This window comes from Aulonocara sp. 'chitande type north' Nkhata Bay, linkage group LG3 (genome assembly GCF_057382095.1).
Source record: "Aulonocara sp. 'chitande type north' Nkhata Bay isolate Kocher_YH1m ecotype deep benthic linkage group LG3, A_spYH_male_GT1.1, whole genome shotgun sequence".
Lineage (NCBI taxonomy): Eukaryota > Metazoa > Chordata > Actinopteri > Cichliformes > Cichlidae > Aulonocara > Aulonocara sp. 'chitande type north' Nkhata Bay.
Genome location: NC_141346.1, coordinates 8,958,734 through 8,982,770, shown reverse-complemented (window position 1 = coordinate 8,982,770; position 24,037 = coordinate 8,958,734). Strand labels below are relative to the sequence as shown.

General features: G+C 43.2%; 2 protein-coding genes across 2 annotated transcripts in view; both read right to left on the bottom strand.

Annotated features, from left to right (window-relative positions):
- Positions 1-9,432, bottom strand: part of LOC147333817 (uncharacterized) — a 45,770-nt gene extending 36,338 nt beyond the window's left edge. Inside the window, exons 1-5 of the mRNA XM_086270349.1 lie at positions 9,192-9,432; positions 2,879-3,229; positions 1,276-1,608; positions 1,085-1,183; positions 73-396 (exon numbers count right to left, since the gene is read on the bottom strand). Of these exons, the coding sequence (XP_086126475.1) occupies positions 73-396; positions 1,085-1,183; positions 1,276-1,608; positions 2,879-3,229; positions 9,192-9,228 (1,144 nt within the window). The 5' untranslated portion in view covers positions 9,229-9,432. The remainder of the gene's footprint in view (positions 1-72; positions 397-1,084; positions 1,184-1,275; positions 1,609-2,878; positions 3,230-9,191) is intronic.
- Positions 9,433-10,597: 1,165 nt separating this feature from the next.
- The window catches only part of LOC147333815 (uncharacterized), a 61,152-nt gene continuing 47,712 nt past the window's right edge, over positions 10,598-24,037 (bottom strand). The window contains exons 11-18 of the mRNA XM_086270116.1: positions 21,544-21,876; positions 20,352-20,678; positions 18,738-19,064; positions 17,908-18,231; positions 16,616-16,939; positions 15,467-15,793; positions 12,594-12,914; positions 10,598-12,507 (exon numbers count right to left, since the gene is read on the bottom strand). Of these exons, the coding sequence (XP_086126242.1) occupies positions 12,416-12,507; positions 12,594-12,914; positions 15,467-15,793; positions 16,616-16,939; positions 17,908-18,231; positions 18,738-19,064; positions 20,352-20,678; positions 21,544-21,876 (2,375 nt within the window). The 3' untranslated portion in view covers positions 10,598-12,415. The remainder of the gene's footprint in view (positions 12,508-12,593; positions 12,915-15,466; positions 15,794-16,615; positions 16,940-17,907; positions 18,232-18,737; positions 19,065-20,351; positions 20,679-21,543; positions 21,877-24,037) is intronic.

Below are 24,037 nucleotides of genomic sequence, written 5' to 3'. Positions count from 1 at the left end.
AAGAGGCTGAAGTATGGAGAGGAAATAGTGTCAAATATAAAATATGTTTATTGTATGAAACTATGTTCAGACCTCTGACACGGAGCTCCACTCCTTTCTTCTTCAGCAAGTTTCCCTTCCTGCTGATGGTGCAGGTGTAGGTGGAGTTGTCGTCATCTGTGGGAAGTTTCAGGGTCAGACTGAAGTTTCCAAATTTCAGCAGGTTTCTCTTCATCTCTGTTCGTCCTCTGTAAAACCGGTGCTGTTCTCCACGCTGGTCACGTCCATTCTCATACACATGGACCTTCCTGTCGTCTCTGTCCTTCCACTCCACTCTAGTGTCTTGGAGGAATCTGACTATAGCTTTGCAGGGCAGCTGGACAGACTCCACCCCTGAATCCACCTTCACCTTGTAACCTGAGAGGACGACAAAGCACAACATGATGACATCAGCAGCAGCTGTGATGGTCACATGACCTCCCTGTCCCCTCCTTGTCTTCTAGTCTCAGTCAGATTGTGTCTCAGTTTGTTCCTGATGTGTTCCTGACTCGTTCTTTGGTAACTCGTCTGCAGCGTCCTGTAAAGTGCTGCAGACATGTTGGATGAAGAAGAACAGACAGACTGAGCCTCCACAGTCGGCCATGTCTCACACACATCAGCACAGAAACCATGAAGCTCTCATGTGTCTGAACATCTGAAGCTCTCCACCACATGACTGAGCACAACTCAAGGAGGAACATTTACTGAAGCTGCTGCAACATTTACTGTCAGCACATGTTTCCATGTCAGCTGCTGTTTACCACCACAGAAGAAGAACAGCTTGTCCACATGCAGCCTCTGTGTCAGATCAATGCAGTGAAGCACACACACTGTTTAGTAAAGTCATGTTGTGGAGCTGTTTCACTGATCAATGACTGAGTCTGAAGGAGGTTTTCTGACTTCTGGAACAAACCTGGAAGTTTCTCTTCAGCTCTCTGTATCAGCTGTTTGTAACTCTCAACTCTTTCAGCTTCTGGAACAAGTTTGTGTGAGCCACAGTCAAGGAGCCACCAGAGGACACCTGCTGACCATCGGCATTATGGGTAGTGTAGTAGGAGACACTCACCTGACATGAAATAGTGCCGGAAATAATATGTGAGACCTCCAGAAACCACAAGAAGAACCAGGAGAACCAGGACAGCTGTGGCCCAGGATGGAAATGGTTCTGTGGAGAAACATTAAAAAATGTGACTTCTGATCTCTGACCTCTTTCCACAATATTGACCTCTGACCTGTACTTAGATCTCCAGCACTGACCTTTGACCTGCAGCACTACTTTCTGTGTCAGGATGTCTTTGTCCCTGTAGACGGTGCAGATGTATCCTCCACTGTCTCTCTCTGTGGGGTGTTTCAGGGTCAGACTGAGGTCTCCAGTTCTCAGCAGGTCTTCATTCGTCATCGTTCGGTCTCTGTAAACTTCATCCTGAGTCATGACTTCATCATTCCTGTTTGCATACACGTGGACCATCATGAGTCCGAGGTCAGAGCGAGTCCACTCCACTCTGGTGGCCTCAGGCAGGTCAGGTGTTGTTTTGCAGGGCAGGATGACAGACTCTGACCCTTCCCTCACCTTCACGTCCACCTGCTGGTCTGAGAGGACAAGAAACCGCAGTATCAACTATAGGACTATACTATAGTAATACTGATGGTAACTGAAGCACAATCCTGACCTCTGACGCTGTCCACCAAACATTAATAATATTCTCTGGTAAAGCAGGGCGATATGGCCAAAAATATTTATCATGATATACATTTGAAAATTTGCAATAACTGACGATATAATTGACACTAGACAAAATACTTTACAATTCCACAACTTTATTAGTGCAACAAAAGAAAACCATCAATGTATTTTCACTTAAATAAGCAGCTGTTTTTTTATGTGCATTAAAGTTATATAAAAATTTAACAGTGCAAATTCCTCGCTGACAGTTTAACCAAAAGGCATTTCCAGTGGAAACTGGCCGACATATCCTCAGCATAACCATGTATAATATCCACAAAACTTAAAAACAGGTTATACACACACAATACGGTAATATTATGATGAAGCACAGTACGTATCACTCCGCGAGGCTCCGCCTACGATAGCCGTAATGCTCCGACAATCCATCAAGCGGTGCGGGTTCGTAGCTTAGCAAAGTCGTACTAAAACATTTGACAGATTTTTGAGCGCCGTGTACCACAGAAAATCATTTTGAGGTCAGTAAACACAACCAGAATTCATACATAAGGCACACGGGATTATAAGGGGCACTGTCGACTTTCAGAAAAATCAAAGGATTGATTTTAAATGTGCCGTATTTTCCAAAAAACACGGTAATAACGACGGCCCGCTAGCATGCTCTACCAAAAATAGTGCTTTGTTGTGTATCTGATGGATGAAAGCTAAACCAGTTCCACACCACTGAAGCTGCAGCATTTTTACAAACCAGTTCTGGTTCATCCGTTTCATTCAATGATCCGCTTTCGCCCTCCTCATTCTCTGCCATGCTTTTTCCGCCATGTGCGTATGAAAACAAAGGCACTGCGCATGCGCGTTTTACCCATATTCTATCGCGATATTTCATTTTCTTATCATTGCCCAACATCATACGGTTATTACCGTGAAGGGTATGATACGGCCCAGCCCTACTCTCTGGGTCTTTTCGTTTCATGTTGAGTGATGTGTAAAAAGTCAGCTAGCAGTTATAAATATATGTACAGACATGTGTGTGGTGACCTCCCTGACATGAACTCGCCTCTGACCAGAAGCTGAACAAAAACGATGGAAATAGTTTTTTTAGTTTGACCTCTGAACTTTGTATACAGTACTGACTTATGACCAGTAATTACAGCAGTTGTTGAAGTTTTTGCTGACCTTTGACCTTCAGCTGGATGTCTCTGAGTCTCCGTTCTTGTCTTCCATTGCTGATGGAGCAGGTGTAGTTGCCGCTGTCAGTCTTTGTGGGTTTCCTCAGAGTGAGGCTGAAGTCCTTTGTGATTAGGGCGTAACGATTCATTGATGTACGTTCTCTGTAACGCTGGTTTTGTCCTCTAAGATCATCTCCTCCTGCTCTTCGTAAGTGTACAGATTTGGGATCGAGGTCACTGCAAGTCCACGTCACTGTGGGATTGTCCTCAGGTGTAGAACCTGAGTACAGACAGGGCAGCAGGACAGACCTTTCTCCCTCATTCACCTCCACCACCACAGCCAGAGCATGCTGGGAAACTGGAACACAAATCAAGTGAATGTTGTTGGTTTGTTGTGGGCTGCTCCAGTCTGGGGAGGCAAGATACTAACCCCAAGTTACTCTGTGATGTGTGATCTGTCGGAGTGCAAATGTTTGATAGAAAACACTCATACTTGTATGAATAAGTGACTGAGGCACTTAAAGGTTTAAAAAGTGGTATATAAGAACCAGTCCGTTTTCCATGATAACATTCAGACAGAGGCAACTACACCTCGTTTCACGTTGGATAACACTGGAGTGCTTCATCTACAGAACTCTGACTCCTGGGAGTTCAGTCAAAGTGTCACTTTTATTCATGGCACAATGATTCTGACACCAGCAGAGAGCTCTGTTGTCAGATGGAGGCAGTGGTCAGTCTGTGGGCCACTCCTGTCTGTGCTGTTGTTGTACCATCTACCAGCCAACATACAAAGAGCTGAAGTGAAACTGAGTGACAGGAACAGTGTCACTGAAGCCACTATTTGCAGGTTTTTTAGATTTCTCCTGGTGAACGCTGCTGCTTCCCTATTCTGGCACACATGTCAACCAGCCTGCTTGCAGTCAATGAACCATCCACATCCATTTTCAGTGGGCAGGCAGTATAATGGGAAAATAAATGATCCGTTATAAATGTTTTACACTGAGTGAAGTGAGATTGAAGGGTCAGAGCTGTCTGAATTCTCTAAATACCAACAAAAGAGTCCTCAGTGCTTTTGTGCTGTCCCACACTACACAGCAAAGCAAAAGTGATTCTCTGCTCAGACGACATTTAAAGTGGATCAGCAGGTACATTTTTGAAATGCTTGTTATTCTTGTTGTGCTGAAGCACAGTCAGATTTCTCTACTGTTGACTCTGTTTGATGAACTCTAGTGTAATAACTTAAAGCTGTGGAGGCTACATGTGTGGCGCAGTAATGTGGGTTCTGCCTCAAAGAACAAAAGAAAAGACAAAAAGACAACACAGCAGTGGTCAAAATGTTAACACTGAAGATTCACAGAAATCAAAGTCAAGAAACCAGTGAGTGGTGTCTGGTGGAGATTTTATTGATATATCTATATTAACTAGGAGCATGTTTGTATTTTCGTTTTTGATTATTTTGACCTGAGGCAAAATCCAGCTGTGAGGGTGGTGCAGCTGAAAGTGAAACTATGAATAAAATGAACAGAATTGTTTGTTCAGATGTGATTTTTGGCTACACACACTAACCGTGACGTCACCTAAACCTCACGTGCAGATAAGAGAAAGAAAAACCAAAAGTTGGATTCACAGATGTTTTTTTCTTTGGTTTGGGGGTTTAACAGCTTAAATAAATAACTTATTTAATTTACCCCCCACCCGCGTGGGACTGAAACTTTTTTATCTATGTTCATACTTTAAAACTGGATTCAGCGTATGTTAAATTATTCAAATATTTCATATTAAACGTATTATTATTATAATAATAATTATTGCTGTTGCTTTCTTCTATTACTTAATGGCAGCAATGAATTTAGATTATTTGATGTTTGCAGGTAAACTTCAATAAAGGAGAATCATTTTAGTTTAATCTGTAAAAATGTTGCTGTAACTTTGTTTTGAACAATAAGGGACATTAATCAAATCAAATCAAATCACTTTTATTGTCACATCACATGTGCAGGCACACTGGCACAGCACATGCGAGTGAAATTCTTGTGTGCGAGCCCCACAAGCAACAGAGATGTGCAAACACAACAACACAAACGAGCAAAATACAAGAATGGCCAACCTGAAACTAATAAATATATGTACAATATATAATAGTGTATGCATTTCTGGATGTGTATACTAAATATTTTCCTACGTGTGTGTGTGTGTGTGTGTGTGTGTGTGTGTATGCACATTTTTACAAATTAAATAGTTAAAAAATAATAATAATAATAATAAAATAAAATAAAATAAATAATAATAATAATAATAATAATAATAATAATAATAATAATAATAATAATAATAATAATAAAAAAATATATAAATAAAATATACAGAGTTGAATATGTGCAAAACAGTGGCATTACTGTACAGTATGGAGTGCATAATGTTGAAGTTCCAGTAGTGAAGCTGAGGTGTCTATGAAGTGTTCAGCAGTCTGATGGCCTGGTGGAAGAAGCTGTCTCTCAGTCTGCTGGTACGGGACCGGATGCTGCAGAACCTCCTTCCTGATGGAAGCAGTCTGAATAGTTTATGGCTGGGGTGACTGGAGTCCTTGATGATCCTCCCCGCTTTCCTCAGGCACCGCTTCCTGTAGATGTCTTGGAGGGAGGGAAGCTCACCTCCAATTATCCGTTCAGAGCACCGCACTACTCGCTGGAGAGCTTTGCAGTTGTAGGCGGTGCTGTTGCCATACCAGGTGGTGATGCATCCAGTGAGGATGCTCTCAATGGCACAGTGATAGAAGGTCCTGAGGATGCGGGGGCTCATGCCGAATCTTTTCAGTCTCCTGAGAAAGAAGAGGCGCTGCTGCGCCTTCTTCACTGTTTTGTTTGTGTGTACTGACCACGTAAGATCCTCAGCCAGATGTACTCCAAGGAACCGGAAGCTGCTCACTCTCTCCACAGCAGCGCCGTTGATGGTGATGGGGGTGTGTACTTCTCTGCACCTCCGGAAGTCCACTATCAACTCCTTTGTCTTTGCGACGTTGAGGGTGAGATGGTTGTCTTGACACCAGTGGGTCAGGGCGCTGACCTCCTCCCTGTAAGCCGTCTCATCACCGTTGGTGATAAGACCCACCACTGTAGTGTCGTCCGCAAACTTCACAATGATGTTGGAGTTGTTAGTGGCTGTACAGTCATAGGTGTAGAGTGAGTACAGGAGAGGGCTCAGTACACACCCCTGTGGAGCACCAGTGTTCAGTGTGATGGGGGATGAGGTGATGCTGCCCAGTCTGACCACTTGGCGTCTGTCAGACAGGAAGCTAAGGATCCAGCTGCAGAGGGAGCTGCTCAGTCCTAGATCCTGCAGTTTCCTGTCCAGCTTCGAGGGAACGATGGTATTGAATGCTGAGCTGTAATCTACAACAGCATCCTCACATACGTGTCTCTCTTCTCCAGGTGTGACAGGGCAGTGTGTAGTGTCAGGGCTATGGCATCATCAGTGGACCTGTTGTGGCGGTATGCAAACTGTAGAGGGTCTAGTGAGTCGGGTAGTGCAGAGCGGATTAAGTCCCTGACCAGCTTCTCGAAGCATTTGCTCACGATGGGGTTCAGGGCTACAGGTCGCCAGTCGTTCAATGAGGAGATGGTGGAGGATTTGGGTACAGGGACGATGGTGGCCATTTTGAAGCAGGCTGGGACTACAGACAGAGAGAGGGAAAGGTTGAAGATGTGTGTGAACACTCCAGCCAGCTGAGCCGCGCATGACCTGAGGACGCGGCCGGGAATCCCGTCCGGACCAGTAGCTTTGCGTGCGTTCACCTTCCTGAAGCACTTCCGCACATCCTCCTCAGACACAGTGTGCGCACTGACGTCATCCACGGTGCGCACACTGTCCGGTCTCATGGTGTTCGCTGTGTCGAATCTAGCGTAGAATACGTTTAGATCCTCACACAGACAGGCCGTGGTCTGCGGTGTGCTGGTTTTCCCTCTAAAGTCTGTGATCGTGTTTAGTCCCTGCCACATACTCCGAGGGTTGTCAAACTGTTGCTCCACCCTGTCCCTGTACTCACGTTTGGCTGCTTTGATCGTCTTCCGGAGTTGGTAATGTGCGTGTTTGTAGTCCGATGTGTTCGCGGAGGCAAAGGCGGTGTTCCGTGCCGCCAGTGCCGCGCGAACATCTCCGTTAATCCAGGGTTTTTGATTTGGGAAGGATTTGACTGTTCTGGATGGGACGACATCTTCCACGCATTTCCTGATAAATCCACAGACTGAGTCTGTGTATTCATCAATGTCTCTGGCGGCCACGTGAAACATTTCCCAGTCCGCGTGATCAAAACAGTCCCGCAGCGCAGACTCCGATTGGTCCGTCCAACAGTGCACCGCCCTCCGGGTTGGAGCTTCCTGTTTCAGCTTCTGCCTGTAGGCGGGCAGGAGCAGGATGGAGCAGTGATCTGATTGGCCGAATGGGGCGCGGGGGAGGGCTTTGTACGCATCCCGGAAAGAGGTGTAACAGTGGTCGAGTAGCCGGTTTCCACGTGTGTTAAAAGGAATGTGTTGATGGAGTTTTGGTGAGACTTTCTTCAGGTTTCCCTTATTAAAGTCTCCGGCTGTGATAAACGCCGCCTCTGGGTGTGCGGTTTCCTCGCTGCTGATCGCGCTGTACAGTTCCCTGAGTGCACGGTCAGTGTCGGCTTGTGGGGGAATGTAAACAGCCGTAATAATCACTGCTGTAAATTCCCTCGGTAGCCAGAATGGCCGGCACTTAATCATCAGGTACTCCAGGTCCGGTGAGCAGAAGGATTTGACCGGGTGCACGTTCGCATAATCACACCAGCTGTTGTTGATCATGAAACACACACCACCGCCTCTGCTTTTCCCAGTAAGATCCTGTGACCTGTCCGCGCGGTGCACAGAGAACCCCGGCAGTTGTATTGCGAAGTCCGGTACTTTGTCCGATAGCCAGGTTTCTGTGAGGCAGATCACACAGCAGTCCCGCATCTCTCGCTGGAATGAGATCCGTGCCCGAAGCTCGCACAGCTTGTTCTCCAGAGACTGCACATTAGCCAGTAATAAACTGGGTAACGGTGGTCTGTAAGTGCGCCGTCTCAGTCGAACCAGAACGCCAGATCTTCTCCCTCTGCGTCGGCGTTTGCGGCCTCCAGGGCCAGAGAACAATAACAATAACAATAACTAATAACTGTTTGACTGGTTGAAGTCATTTTTCTGAAAAATGCATGTGTGTGCGAATATCTCAAAAACATTGGTCTACAAATAATAACAATAACCTCATGAATGTCTGTTTATGTGATCCTGTATTCAGATGCAGTGTCAGAGTTAACAGATTTCAGTATCACAGCTCACAGAGGGACGCCCGACTGTGACTGCAGCTGGTACCGCGCTCTCTGACCCAGCAGAGTTAAATCCTTCAACAGCAAACAAGTAACAAAAGTGATGAAAAATAATAAGGAAGCTGATTTTATGTAAAATAAATCAATACGAGGAGGAATTATGCTGTTATTAAGACTCTATATTCCATATAAAAAATAAATCATCTTTAATTTGTCAGTGTGGACTCTATATAAAAACCATAGAGGCTCTCGCTGTTTGCAGGTTGATGGAGATTCACTGTTTTCCAGAGAACTTTGATCTCTAGTTCTGACACTGGTATGAAGTGGATCACTTCATTTCATTGAACTCAGAGTTGAACCTGACAGAACCTCATTAACCCTCTAATCCTGCCTCTCAGGTCCACTCAGACCTGACATAAATCTCTTCATTACATGGTGAACACACAGATTTCCACAGACAAGTTACATTTAGCATTTTATTGAACTGTAACAGGATCAACTGTTGAACCATCAGCTCTCCAGCTGCCCGTGTGCACAAAGACTAGAATAAAGGTTTAGTTTTAAGTCTGAACCAGTTGAATCTTATCAGTGTCTAACTGCTTCTAATGGGCACAGTTTATTTTGCGTATGTATAAATGTTTCTACACTGACGTAGGCAGACTACAAATGACTCATGAAGCTAATTAAAGCTAATGTGTGAAGAGTTAAAGAGAAATTGAAGTAATCGCTCCGGTTGAAACTGCACAGTACAACACTGTAACCAAACGTGTGAATGAACTAAACTTAATGAACAAAGAGAAAAACAGAAACATGGTAAACTATGAAAGATTTTGATAAAGTACGTAGTTATTGAAACTTCCAGCAGTCGTATTGTTTGATCTGAATCAGAATCCAGTGTTTGATGGAAATCTGCTCCTGCTGCACTTCAACACATTAAAGAGAGAGAGACAGAAAGAAAGAAAAGCTGATGATGAGAGCAGAGAGAGGAAGGTGTACTTACCGTGCAGGAGGATCACAAACACCACAAACATCTTCATGTTCCTGTCAAACTCAGAGACTCTTTAAAAGCCCTTCAGGACATCAGCTCACAGCAGCTTCACTTTCCTCTGCTGATCATCTACTGACACTCTCACACTGCTTCACTGTCACAGCTCAGAGTTCAGCTTCACACTTTGTTAAAGCACATCTGTGGAATGAAGTCCGGCCGGCCACAGATCAGACGTTTGTGAGAACGGAGGCAGTGATTTGCTGGCTCACCTGTGGGGGCGTGGCTAACAGAAAAGTGGATGAACAGGATGGAAAGTATGAGGAAACTGCACTCCTCCTCTTATCAGATAAGTTTGTTGGTGTTCTTTTACTAAAATGAAAGAGACATAGTTTCATCACACTTTACTTTTAGCCTAATTAGTGGAAGCTAATATTCAGAAGATTGTATTTATGAATATCTGAAACACTGCGTGTGTGAAAAGAGAGGGAGAAAACTGTGAGCTCAGATATTTGCTGATCTTTAAACTTTAAAATCACCACATTCCCACAGACCAATCAGATACAGGATATGAGGAATTATTCACCAGGTGGCCTTTATGACAGGATTCAGCAGCTCTGAGCCTGATACTGAGGTGGAGAAACTCCAACATACCTGATAACCTGTGGAGTGGGAAAAGGAGTACCACGGTACATTTCACCCTGTCCACATACTACATACATACCGTGGCCCAGTGCTGGATACACAGCCACAGGCAGGTTTCTATGTTTTGTCCTGGTTTGGAGACAGCATGCTGGCGTCTGAGCAGAGGAGCCCTGAGGCAAACTCCTCAACACCAAGTTAGCTGCCCATCAATGAGGTCATGTTGCTGTTTCAGGGCTTCATCTGGATTCCTGCTGATTTAAAGTCTCTGTGGGTTCATGTGAATAAAGATCTGACATGATAACCTGGTGTTATGTGGACTGAACCAACAATCCAGCAGAGGTCAGGTAAGCAGGGCACTGTGGCTGCCGTCACTCCTGAAGTGGACTCAAAGTTCTAATCCAATTTATCTTGTTAAATCAGTGTAGAGGAGGAAGAAGTTTTTGTCTGTGTGCAAACAAATTCACATTTTAATGTGTGAGACAGTTTGTTTCTGCAGGCTGTGAGGCATTTAGTGAACCAAAGGACAGAAACAAAGCGTAGACATACATGCCAAAGTTTCTGTCAAACTTTTTAAATTGGTCCTAATTTTAATTCTCTGTGACGTTATGAAGTTTAAAAAAGTCTTAAATCGAACTTTCCTGAAGCCCACATTCAGCCCCAAACACATCAGAAACACCACAGAAGAAGAAGAACACTGATCAAATGAAACCTTACAAAGTTTTTATTTCACAGTTTATAAAATTACAAAAATGTAAAAATATCAGATTTGGCCTCATCTGTAGTCCCTGTGCAGACCAACCAATAAATGAAGAGAAACAGTAAACGTGGTCAGTCTGTGGGCCACTCCTGTCTGTGCTGTTGTTGTACCATCTACCAGCCAACATACAAAGAGCTGAAGTGAAACTGAGTGATCTGCAGGTTTTTTAGATTTCTCCTGCTTCCCTATTCTGGCACACATGGCAACCAGCCTGCTTGCAGTCAATGAACCATCCACGTCCATTTTTCAGTGGGTGGATACAGGCAGTATAATGGGAAAATAAATGATCCGTTATAAATGTTTTAGACCGAGTGAAGTGAGATTGAAGGGTCAGAGCTGTCTGAATTCTCTAAATACCAACAAAAGAGTCCTCAGTGCTTTTGTGCTGTCCCACACTACACAGCAAAGCAAAAGTGATTCTCTGCTCAGACGACATTTAAAGTGCATCAGCAGCATTTTTGAAATGCTTTTTATTCTTGTTGTGCTGAAGCACAGTCAGATTTCTCTACTGTTGACTCTGATTGTAAAGAAGTATAACAGGACCATCAGGTCTCCAGTTGCCCATGTCCACAGAGATTGTAGTAAAGGTTGAGTTCAGGAGATTTTCTCTCTGCACATTAAGTTTCTTCAAACAGTTCTTTCTGTAAATGTCACTGAGTAAAAAGTACTTCAACATTTAGTTGCAGTGTTGAAGTCTTTGTCACGGTGTGAGTCGTATAGACCCAAAACAGATACAACACGGGCACCAGATGTGTGTGTCAGGTATTTATTAGTGAAAAAGTGAAAAACGTGAATACTCACTGGTGTGGAGTTCAGTTGCTATATACAGGTGGAGTGAAACAGTGACTAAGTGTAGGCAGTGATAACAATGATCACATGGGAATTAACTACACAAGTATACTTGGGACTGGGGTAATATGTACAAGGGTAAGGCAGGAATACACAGTGAACTGGATTTACTATGGCGCACACTTGGCAAAGAAGTAGGCTAAAGATTACTGCTTTGATGTTACTCTGGTGAAGACTGTGATTGTGAGCAAAGTTTTTACTTCACAGTTTATCATTATAAAAATACAAAATGTAAAAAATATCAGTCTTGACCTCTGTGTGCAGATCCAACTAATAAACAAAGAGAAATAATCAACAGCTCACACTGAGTGAAGCTGGTCACAGGTCAGTTTGAGACAAACAACTTTAATACGTTGACACCATGATTGTGACTGAAGTGAAGGCACGTTTACATTAATGTGATGCTGCAGATATTTTTTAAAACGGGTATTTTTCCAAGTTAGTTTAAAAAAAAAATCTCTCATGGTAAATGGCCTGTATTTATGTAGCGCTTTACTAGTCCCTAAGGACCCCAAAGCACTTTACATATCCAGTCATCCACCCATTCACGCACACATCCACACACTGGTGATGGCAGCTACATTGTAGCCACAGCCACCCTGGGGCGCACTGACAGAGGCGAGGCTGCCGGACACTGGCGCCACCGGGCCCTCTGACCACCACCAGTAGGCAACGGGTGAAGTGTCTTGCTCAAGGACACAACGACCGAGACTGTCCAAGCCGGGGCTCGAATCGGCAACCTTCCGATTACAAGGCGAACTCCCAACTCTTGAGCCACGATCATAATCAATAATAAATAAATAAATAATCTCAAGTGCTGTAAATAAAATGAAAGTGCTGAGTATTTCCTCCAGAGTGAGACCTCTGTCACAGTTCAGAGGATCTACGGCAGCAGAGACCTTCATGGACACTAAAAGTCTCAAACACACAACAACATCACACTGACTCCACTCTGACATCACTGATCAATAATCAAAGAACACACAGATCAAACTGATTGATCAGCCATCAGAGGAGTCGGATCAATGGAGCTGCTTCTGTTCCTGATGTCCCCTGTTTGATCCTGGACCTGAACTCTCCCTGCAGAGGAGACACAAGACAGTCAGACAGGAACTATGAAAATAACAAACAAACAAACAAACAAACAAACAAACAAACAAACAAACCTTTGACTATGAGGAATACTGTTTTGTATCTCTTGATCTCCTCTGTTTTGACTACACATCTGTATTCTCCACTGTCTCTCTCTGTGGGGTGTTTCAGGGTCAGACTGAGGTCTCCAGTTCTCAGCAGGTCTTCATTCATCTTCGTTCGGTCTCTGTAAAACTGGTGCTGTTCTTCAGGCTGGTCAGAGCCGTTCTCATACACGTGGACCATTCTTTCACCACTGATCTTCCACTGCACTTTGGCATCTTCAGGCAGGTTTTCTGTTGTTTTGAAGGACAGCTGGACAGATCCCGCCCCCTCCTTCACCTCCACCTGACAGACTGAGAGGACAACAAACACAGGACAGACAGACAGCAGGTTCAGAGCTATAGAGAAATCTGTAGGACAATAATGTTTATTTTTATCTTTAAGGCTCACATAGCCCCATTATTGTATTTTATTGCAATGACCTCACAAATTGTATCACACATTTGTTTCATTCTTTACTGCACAGAGATATGTTTTGTAGAATAGTTTTGGATTTAGACTGTTAGACTTAGACACTAACAGATATGAACAGGGAGAAGGAATTTGAGGTGGATGGTCTGCCTGGATGGTGATGGCACCAGAAAGCATAAAGATTTAAGGTGGACTCTCCTAGAGAAAAACAGGGCTATAAATTCTGCTGTTAGGGAATGCTCTCTTTCCCCCTTCTCTCTCTCTACAAGCCTGACTGGATGACAAGCGATGGTTGCCATGGTGACGCGAGAAGAGACGTCTCCATACAGGGAGATGCTGGAAAGGTGCAGAAGATGAAACATGAGGCTGACATGGCGTCTAAAGGCTTCGTCCAACGTTTTGACCAATCGGGTTAAAACTGTTTTTGCCACATGCAATAAAAGTGTTTACAGCCTGGGTGCCTACATCAAAGACCAAAAGAGGAACATGATAAGGCACATGTCGCATGGAAAGGAGGAGGAAGAAAACGTTGGGGTCCAAGGAAAGCTGATATGTAAATTAAGAGAGATCTTCTGGTGATAATAGCAACAGTGTGTCAAACGATGATTAAAAGGAAGAGGCAGCATCATCCAACACAAAGTCAGAGTCTCAAGGTGACTGAAGCCAGACCAGCATCTGTAGAGGCCACATCTATGGCTCCACATTTATATTCAGCTCTGTCAGCGAACTGAAGTTACACAATTTAGCACTCTATCATCAGGAGCGTTATCTTTAGTGGACATGCTGCCAGTGGTAGAATGGAGAAAAACCCATCACTCACCAGTTGTCAGAGACTACAGTGAGGTGCAAAGAATCCCAGAAAAAGAGAAAAAGTACAAGTGGCTACAGCAACATGAGATTTCAGAACAAAACAGAAGAGATAGAAGAAGCCAGAAGAAGAACCACAGTGGATCTGTGGGAATGAGAGTGAATGGGAGATTTTCTGGGACAGTAAAAGAAGGAGAAAACTGATGATTTAGAGATAGAAAACTCAGACAGAGAGTACTGTTACTATTGATTTCAGGAGTCAGACGAAGATGAAGAGAAGAGATTCACCCTATCACAAGAATAATTCACAAGATCTTAGACACAGATGGAACAAACTTGGAGCTTTCCTCCAAAGGTACAGATGTCACCAAGAATTGCATCGTCTGGCCAGCCTGTGTACGTGCCATCTGTCCATCATGATATGGACTAGTTACCAAACTCCACCTCTGACAATTCAATTCAATTTATAGAGCTCCAAATCACAACAACAATCGCCTTAAAGTGGGTTTTTTTTAGTGTACAGTAGAGAGAGAGAAACCCAACAATCATATGACCCCCTATGAGCAGCACTTTGGTGACAGTGGGAAGGAAAAACTCCCTTTTAACAGGAAGAAACCTCCGGCAGAACCAGGCTCAGGGAGGGGTGGGGCCATCTGCTGCAACCAGTTGGGGTGAGAGAAGGAAGACAGTGTGGGACAGCAATTACTTCAGTCAAGTTAGAAATGGACTTTGGCAGCACTTTAGAGCCACCTATCCAGGAACTGAAGATTGGGAGCACTGAGAGGGCTAAACTCCAGTCAATTCAAGAACATCTAAAGAGAGTGGCTAAGATTTGGGAGGCACACTAAGGAGGCCAGATATTTCAGATGAAATAAAAATGCAGGCACCATTGTGAACTAGGACTATCACAGGGGTGCAGGAAAGACTGGATGGAGTTGTAGGTCTGGGCTCCATGGCAGACAACATATGGATGCATCACCTCCTAGTGCCTGGGCTGATTTTTGTTGTTGTTGTTGTTATTGTTGAAATCTTACAGGTGGCATATGTATGTGTATGTGTGAATGTTCAAAGTGTGTCTCTGTAGGAATTCATCACATCCTGTATAGGTGGTGTTCTAGAGCCATCTTGAAATGCCCATGTATGAAATCAATAAAATATGTCAACCAGGCCTGAAGCATGTGCAAAATTTCATGTATTTTTGAAGCATGTTAAGGACCGCAAAAAGGCATAAAATAATAAATGGAGCAGATACAAGAGGGCCTTCACAGTGTTCTTGGCTCCCAATTATAATGGCTGCAGATGCTGGTGGTAATAGTCTAATTAAATCTCAGCTAACAAAGCCTGGACTTCAGTGTTGGTCCAGTACTCTGTATTTTGTTCAAGAATAATAGAATAAACCACTGTTCACAGCTTATAAGTATCTGGATTTCATTTAATATACTTTTGCAGTGATCATGTGTGTTGGTATTTTTAAGTTCTACTTCATCAGATATTCTTCTGTATGGAAACAAGTCCCTGCGAAGTACTGACAACAGCTGTTTGTCACAGTTAGGCTCATATTGTAAGAAATCAATGCCAAAAATGGACCTTAGATTTTGCATACATGCTTACACGAGGCTGCACTGACCTCTGACCTTCAGCTCCACCTTTCTCTTCAGCAGAATCTTTCCCTCCCTGCTGAGGAGGATGCAGGTGTAGGTGTTTGTGTCCCAGTCTGTAGGGTATTTCAAGGTCAGACTGAGGTCTCCAGTGTTCAGCAGGTCTTCATTAATCTCTGTTCGGTCTCTGTAAACCTTGTCCTGTTCTTCAAACTGATCAGAGCCGTTCTGATATATGTGGATCTTTCTGTATGAACCATCTTTCCACTCCACTTTAACGTCTTTGGGCAGGTGAGCTTTGATTTCAACGGGCAGTTGAACAGACTCAATGCCTGAATCCACCTCCACTTTGGGGACTGAGAATAGAACAAAGAAGAAAATGAGCTGAACAGCCAGCAGCAGCAACACTGAGCAGCATTGACTGGATGGGACTCAGACAGTTTCTCTGTAACTGCAGGGCTTCCTGCGCTGCTGTTAGTCAGATACGGATCAACAGGTTGTGGATAGAAAGCAGATTCCTTCAGCAGAGGATCCATATCACACGTGAAGCATGTCGTCGGGAAACAATCAGTGAAAATGGGACACTTTGAGCCGATTTGAGCCTCAATCTCTGAACATAGATGGTGCAGAGTTATGAATGGCTCTGTTTTTTGTTGGGGTTTTTATCGTTTATTTTATGGCTTGCTGTACTAGCTTTTTTCAATAAATTAATAAATAAATGGTCTTTAGACTCTAAGCTTTAGGAATGAAGCAGTAATAAATTGTCGAGCCTCCACTTAGCAAGAATAAACTTTCAATTACTTTAAATCTTACAAATTGCTTATTTTAACTCCTTTCTCTTTTAATTGTTTTAAGTAACTGAAAACACCTGAAATGAACTATAAATGCACACCATATTAATTACTTTGAGCCAAATTGATCTCTATCTATCTATCCACACACACACACACGCACACGCACACACACACGCACACACACACACGCGCACACACACGCACACACACACGTAAATAAATATAAAAACAAGCCAACTTATTCCTGATCCAAATGTCTTCATGTCAAGTTTAAAATGTTTTCTATCACACATGTGTATATCAAACATATTTTAGGAATTCTAGTTAAAAAAAAACAACAACAACAACACATACATACAAAGAATCAAAGGAAAAAACAACAACCTGTGATTTTGACTTTGAGCAGTACTTTTTTGTATCTATTGATCTTCCCGTAGACTTTACATCTGTATTCTCCACTGTCTCTCTCTGTGGGCTGTTTCAGGGTCAGACTGAGGTCTCCAGTTCTCAGCAGGTCTTCATTCATCTTCGTTCGGTCTCTGTAAAACTGGTCCTGCTCTTCAGGCTGGTCAGAGCCGTTCTTAAACACATGGACCATCCTATCACCACTGACCTTCCACTGCACTTTGGCATCTTCGGGCAGGTTTTCTGTTGTTCTGAAGGGCAGCTTGACAGACTCCACCCCCTCCTCCTCCTCCACCTGACAGACTGAGACAACAACAAAGACAACATGAGCTGTTCAGACAGCAGCTGGCTTTTCAGTGTTGTAGAGAAAACTGAGGGACAGAAGCATATGAGAGTAGAAGGTAACATGACAGATATCTAGAAAGTGAAAACAAGTTCAAAATGTTAGAGATGATCAGAGACTGATGGTGCTATTTTTGTCCATTTCCTACTTTACAGCAATTTCTCCTGTCAGTGTGGAGCTTTTGTCTGGGTCTTTTTGTCATAGATATAAAATGAAACATTTGTATTTCTAAAAAAGATTCAAGGTCAAACAGCATCACTGAAAATTGAATTCAGTCAAATCAAATGAATTCCTTCAAAGTTGATGATCTGATAACATCAGATGGACTGTTTCCTCAAAGCAAACTGAATCATTGGCTGGGCTGCTTCCCACTTCCAGACAGTCCCCGAGGCCACTGCCCACTGAGAAGTTTATTAACAGTTATTTTTCTGTTTGGATCCACACCACAGACAGACGTACCATCACTAATGTGATATAAGAATCAAGCACCACCTTTAATATGCTTAAATGATTTGAGAAATTAAGTGGGTAATGGCGAGAAGGTTAGCACTGTTGCCTGAGTTTGACTCCACCGCCTGGCTGGGGTCTGTCTGTGAAGATTTTGCATTTTTTTTTCTGTCTGCGTGGGTTCTGTCTGTACTGTCTGTACTCTGGCTTCCTCCCACAGGTCAAAGATATTATTGTTTGGTTAGCTTCTAAATTGCCCATAAATGTGAATGTGAATGGTTGTCTGTCTCTCTGTGTTAACAACAGATTGTGATCTGCAACACATTGGCGATCTATCCTTGGTGTATCCACCTCCTGCCCCATGGTAGCTGGGGTAAGCTACAGGCACCCACCTACCTCTGCTCTGAACTAATTAGGCAAAAGAAAATGGATGCAGAAATCAATGTCAAAAATGGCGTTCAGATTTCAAGCACACGCTGACCTTGGACTTTCAGCTCCACTTGTTTCTTCATCAGGATGTTTCCCTCCTTGTAGACGGTGCAGGTGTACGTCTTTGTGTCCCAGTCTGTGGGGTATTTCAGGGTCAGACTGAGGTCTCCAGTTTTCAGCAGGTCTTTATTCACCTCTGTTCGGCCTCTGTAAACCTTGTCCTGTTCTTCAAGCTGGTCAGAACCGTTCTTATACACGTGGACCTTCCTGTTCTCTCTGTCTATCCACTCTGCTTTTACATCTTCAGGCAGATTTTCTGTGGTTGTGAAGGGCAGTTGGACAGACTCGCTGTCTGAAACCCCGTTCACCTTGATACCTGACAGCACAACAAAGCAGAAAATGAGCTTTCTTCTTATATAATGTGACACAAGGTTCTTTTTACAAAACTGTAACCTCACAAACAAGTGGAGTCTGTTTCTCTCTTAAGCCCAGAAAATGGCAGATGAGTTTGGGATCCTTGTAACATATTTCTAGCTCACCCTGGGGTATGTGGCTGTTGGGGCGTGCTTTAACTGCACAGCTGTAGAGTGGTGTGGAAACAGTGCCTGTAAAACTGAAGGACCTGTCTTCCATAGCTCATTAACCTTTTTCCTCTTATACAGGAAACTGCACAGCAGACATCCGCATGAGCTTGTGAGCAGTCGGCACTCCACAGCCAGGCACGTTAAATATACAATTAGAAGTATTTATAGTGTGTGCAAACCACAACTTGACTCTTATCCTTACTGAAAAGCATCGACAGTGGCAAGACCCGCTACCACAACTACGTACAAATGAAAACTAACTTTGCTTTGATCCCTGAGCTTGATCTACAGCACTGACCTCTGACTTTCAGCTTCACTTGTTTCTTTTTCAGGATGTTTCCCTCCCTGCTGTAGATGGTGCAGGTGTAGATGTCAGTGTCCCAGTCTGTGGGGTACTTCAGGGTCAGACTGAGGTCTCCAGTTCTCAGCAGTTCTTTATTCATCTGTGTTCGATCTTTATAATCTTGGTCTTGTTCTTCCAGCTGGTCAAAGCCATTCTGATAAACATGGACCTTCTCATAGTCACTGTCCATCCACTCCACTCTAGCATCTTCAGGCAGGTTAGTCCTGGTTTTGCAGGGTAACAGGACAGTCTCCACCCCTGAAACCACCTCTACTGTGTAAACTGAGAGGACACCAAAAATATGAGCTATACAGAAAAAAGCAGCAACACTGAGCATGATTTACATTTAGTAGTTGAAGTGAAATATTTCAAGTCAAAACACATTTTACTAATCAGTCAGATTATGCCACTGAACAGAGACAATATTGCCTTTGTTGTTTTTCCAATCAGCGTCACAGCTGTCTGTTTCTTAAAGACCTCAACATCACTGTCACATGTCCAGAGACAAGCTTTGTTGTTGTTCTTTGAAAGAGAATCAAGTAGCTCACTGCAGGAAACAACTAGTTACCTGGGGGCATCTTGGGAAGCAAATTCAGGATATCCAGGCTTTAATTGTGTTACCTGACCCCAGTCAGAGATCATGTTTATTAACAAAGTGATCATCAACTTTCTTTGTTAGCTAGGCTTTCTGCTCCAGATACAGATCAATTGGCTATGCATGTTTATTATTAGTAATAATAGTATTTAAATAAAACATTTCATACTCCAGCAAAAATGTAAGTGCAGATGATTCTCTGCCAGACAGATATTTTGCATTATATTCTTACAGGTGGTGTGAAATAGTTCTTGTATCCGTACGTAAATAAATATCTCAGAGAGACGTTGTTCTACATATATAGATATATCTATCTATCTATATGTGTGTGTGTGTGTGTGTGTGTGTGTGTGTGTGTGTGTGTGTGTGTGTGTATACATATATGTGTGTCATTTACTAATCCATGAGATAATGTTAATCATCCTTTTTCAAATTTGCTGAAAAACTTTTACAAACTGTCCCATATGGAAAAGAAATAGTAAGAACTTATATGTGATTACTCATAAAAGTGGCCACTTTCATGAGTAAATCATATAAGGCTTACATGATTTACTCATGAAAGTGGCCACTTTCTCATTACTTTAATACATTGTTTTAGTAAGTATCCAAAACATACAAGTTTCATTATAAGATCCCTTGAAAAATTATATATCTGTTTTCACTCTTATATGCGTTTCATACAAGTTTCACACAAGACAGATACAAACTTTATAAGATTTATATATATATCTTTTCCATATGGGTTGTCTCATTTTCTACATGTTCTAAGAAATGCTCCATTAGCTTTATGCTGGTAAATTTCAACCAACTTGCTGCTAATCAATAAACTCTGCCTTTCTAAATCACTGAGGAACTGTATTGAGTTGAAGGTTAAAATATTTGAGGAAAATTAGTCTTAAAAATCTCATAAATGTATATCATATGAAATACAAATAAAAATGAACTACGTTCTGCCCTATGACAACAGCACTGACCTCTGACACTGAGTTTCACAGTTTTTGTTAACAAGATGTCTCCCTTCATACTGTAGACGCAGCAGGTGTAGGTGTTTGTGTCTTCATCTGTGGGATATTCAAGAGTCAGACTGAGGTCTCCAGTTTTCAGCAAGTTTGTCTTCATCTTCGTTCGTTCTCTGTAAAACTCGTCCTGTTCTCCAGGCTGATCAGAGCCATTCTGATATATGTGGATCTTCCTGTTGTCTCTGTTTGTCCACTCCACTCTAGTGTCTTTAAGGAATCTGACTATAGCTTTGCAGGGCAGCCGGACAGACTCCTCCCCTGAATCCACCTCCACCATGTAAACTGAGAAAACAACAAAGCACAACATAATGACGTCAGCAGCAGCTGTGGTGGTCACATGACCTCCCTGTCCCTCCTTGTCTTCTAGTCTCAGTCAGATTGTGTCTCAGTTTGTTCCTGATGTGTTCCTGACTCGTTCTTTGGTAACTAGTCTGCAGCGTCCTGTAAAGTGCTGCAGACATGTTGGATGAAGAAGAACAGACAGACTGAGCCTCCACAGTCGGCCATGTCTCACACACATCAGCACAGAAACCATGAAGATCTCATGTGTCTGAACATCTGAAGCTCTCCACCACATGACTGAGCACAACTCAAGGAGGAACATTTACTGAAGCTGCTGCAACATTTACTGTCAGCACATGTTTCCATGTCAGCCTGCTGTTTACCACCACAGAAGAAGAACAGCTTGTCCACATGCAGCCTCTGTGTCAGATCAATGCAGTGAAGCACACACACTGTTTAGTAAAGTCATGTTGTGGAGCTGTTTCACTGATCAATGACTGAGTCTGAAGGAGGTTTTCTGACTTCTGGAACAAACCTGGAAGTTTCTCTTCAGCTCTCTGTATCAGCTGTTTGTAACTCTCAACTCTTTCAGCTTCTGGAACAAGTTTGTGTGAGCCGCAGTCAAGGAGCCACCAGAGGACACCTGCTGACCATCGGCATTATGGGTAGTGTAGTAGGAGACACTCACCTGACATGAAATAGTGCCGGAAATGAAATAATAGAACCGCGGAAATAACAAGAAGAATCAGGAGAACCAGGAGAGCTTTGGCCCAGGATGGAAACTGTTCTGTGATGAAAGGAAAACGAAAAGTTTTCTGTACTGTGTCCACAACATTGACCTCTGACCTGTAAGTACAGCACTGACCTTTGACCTGCAGCACTACTTTCCATCTGAGGATGTCTTTGTCCCTGTAGATGGTGCAGATGTATCGTCCTGTGTCTCTCTCTGTGGGCTGTTTCAGGGTCAGACTGAGGTCTCCAGTTCTCAGCAGGTCTTCATTCATCTTCGTTCGGTCTCTGTAAACTTCGTCCTGAGTCATAAGTTGGCCACTTTGATTTGAATACTCATGGACCACCATGAGTCCGAGGTCAGAGCGAGTCCACTCCACTCTGATGGCCTCGGGTATGTTAGGTTTTGTTTTGCAGGGCAGGATGACAGACTGTGAGCCTACCTCCACCTTCATGTCCACCTGCTGGTCTGAGAGGATAAGAAAACAACCGTAGAATCAGCTGCACTGACACTGATTGTAAATGGAGCTTGGTTCAGTATCCACATTCCTGATCTTTGATTCTGTTCTGTAAACATTAATAATGTACCAAAACAGTCTTTGGCTCTTTTTGTTTTCTATTGTAACTGGAATTTATGTAATATTGCTACACTCACAAATGGGTGAGGGATCACAATGAATATTATGGGCATTAAATCACCTGCTTATCAACACATCACTTGTTCTGACACATCTAAGGAAAGGAAATTCTGAATGTTTCAAATTGGCTGATGTGTAAAAGGTCATATTTTGAGTGACTGAGCTCAGCTTTTTGGTGTGGCTTCCACAGCAGTCCTAGTTTCTTACTGCGCTGGTTTCATCAAGACATTTAGAACAATTTAGTTATCTTCAGCTTTACGTGACCTTTGTCTGCAGCACTGACTTCTGACCAATAAGTACAGCAGGTTTTAGGGTTTGACCTTTGATATGCAGTTGGATGCTTCTCAGTCTCCGTTCACTTTCTCCTGCACTGATGGAGCAGGTGTAGTTGCCCGAGTCAGTCTTTGTTGGCCTTCTCAGAGTAAGGGTGAAATCTTTTGTGATGAGAGCATAGGGATTCATTGATGTGCGCCCTTTGTACTGCTGGATCTGCCCATTAAGATCATCTCCTCCTTTTCCTCGTAGGTGGACAGGTTTGGGAACAAGATCATTGAGAGTCCAGATAACTGTGGAGTCCTCAGGTATGAAACTTGAGTACAGGCAGGGCAGGAGGACAGATTTTTCCCCCTCATAAACTTCTACCACAACAGCCAATGTGGTATACTGGGAAACTGAGCACAAACAGAAAGAACCCAAATTTACTAAAAAACAAGAAACACTAAATGTAATCAGAAACATAAATTCAAGGAACGAACTTGTTACAGGAAAAATGATTCTATGTTTCTTTACCTTCTTTTAAATGTACAAAGATGCCTTTTGTCTGCCCTCTGCCTATGGTTAGATTAGTTTAGAATTATCTTTTTAGACTTTCCCAGCAAACACATCTTGTTTCTGGGACATATTGTTTTAGATTGTTTTATCTTCCCTAGCTCTCTGCTGACGAGACTAGCACCATATATGGAGTTGTTTTATTTTATCTGTTTATTATTTGTTATCCTGTTCTCACTGTCTCTGTGCTCTGTGCCTATAAAAATTACCAAGCCACTGTGCATGGTGTGAGTTGTTCTTAGCAGCTCACCCGTGTACACGTTTGATAAAGAAAGTAACTTTGTCTCATTGTGTCTTTATTTCTCCTGGGTTTTTTACAGAGTTTTCCCCCAACATTTCTTGGTCCTTCGGAGCCGGAGCGCCTCCATCGTGTCCCATCTCCGTGACCAGTCCACGTTGTTCGTCTGTCGACAGCCCACACACTAGGTGTGTGGTCAAAGACCAAGGGCGTTAAATTCGAGTCTTGGCCAACGTTCTTAGAAAGCGACCCACGGTGGTGGGGCCCGATCGAGGTGGACCAGACCCGGCGACACTGACCAGGTAGATACAGACACACTGACACAATCTTGCGTAAAAACGTATTTTAAATTCAGGGAATTTAAAATAGCGAAAGTAGCTTGTCGCGACTGGAAGCTCCCCACTTCTGTGGGTTTAAAGTAGCTCGTCGGCTGGTAGCTTGGAGCTCGTCGACTGGAAGCTCCCCACTCTTGTGGGTTAGGTTTGGAGCTCTGGGTAGCTCCCCCAGCTGGGTCTAGACAGGGTCTAGGGAATAAGTAGCTCGTCTACAGAAAGACTGGCAGCTCCCCTTATGATAAGGGTTCCGATCGCGCGAATAGGTGTGAATGTGAATGTGTGTGTGTGTATTGTTTTAATTAACGGAGCAAGCTGAATTTTCACGGTCCAATAAGAGACTGAGCTGCTCCTACTGTGTTTTTCTTTTACTGCTATTCACTGACGTGCTGGTGAGTTGAGAGAACGGTCGAGTTCCGTCTCGTAAAGTTCACACCGCTTTTGGAAATAGTCTGAAAGTAGAAGGGCGTGTGAGCAACCACTCTCGTCTCTAATACCAGCGAAGGTGATAGCAGCTGTATCGTGTATATATTACTTAAACAAAAATAAGTAAATACATAAATAAGATGGGTAATCAAGCAAGTGAAATTAAAA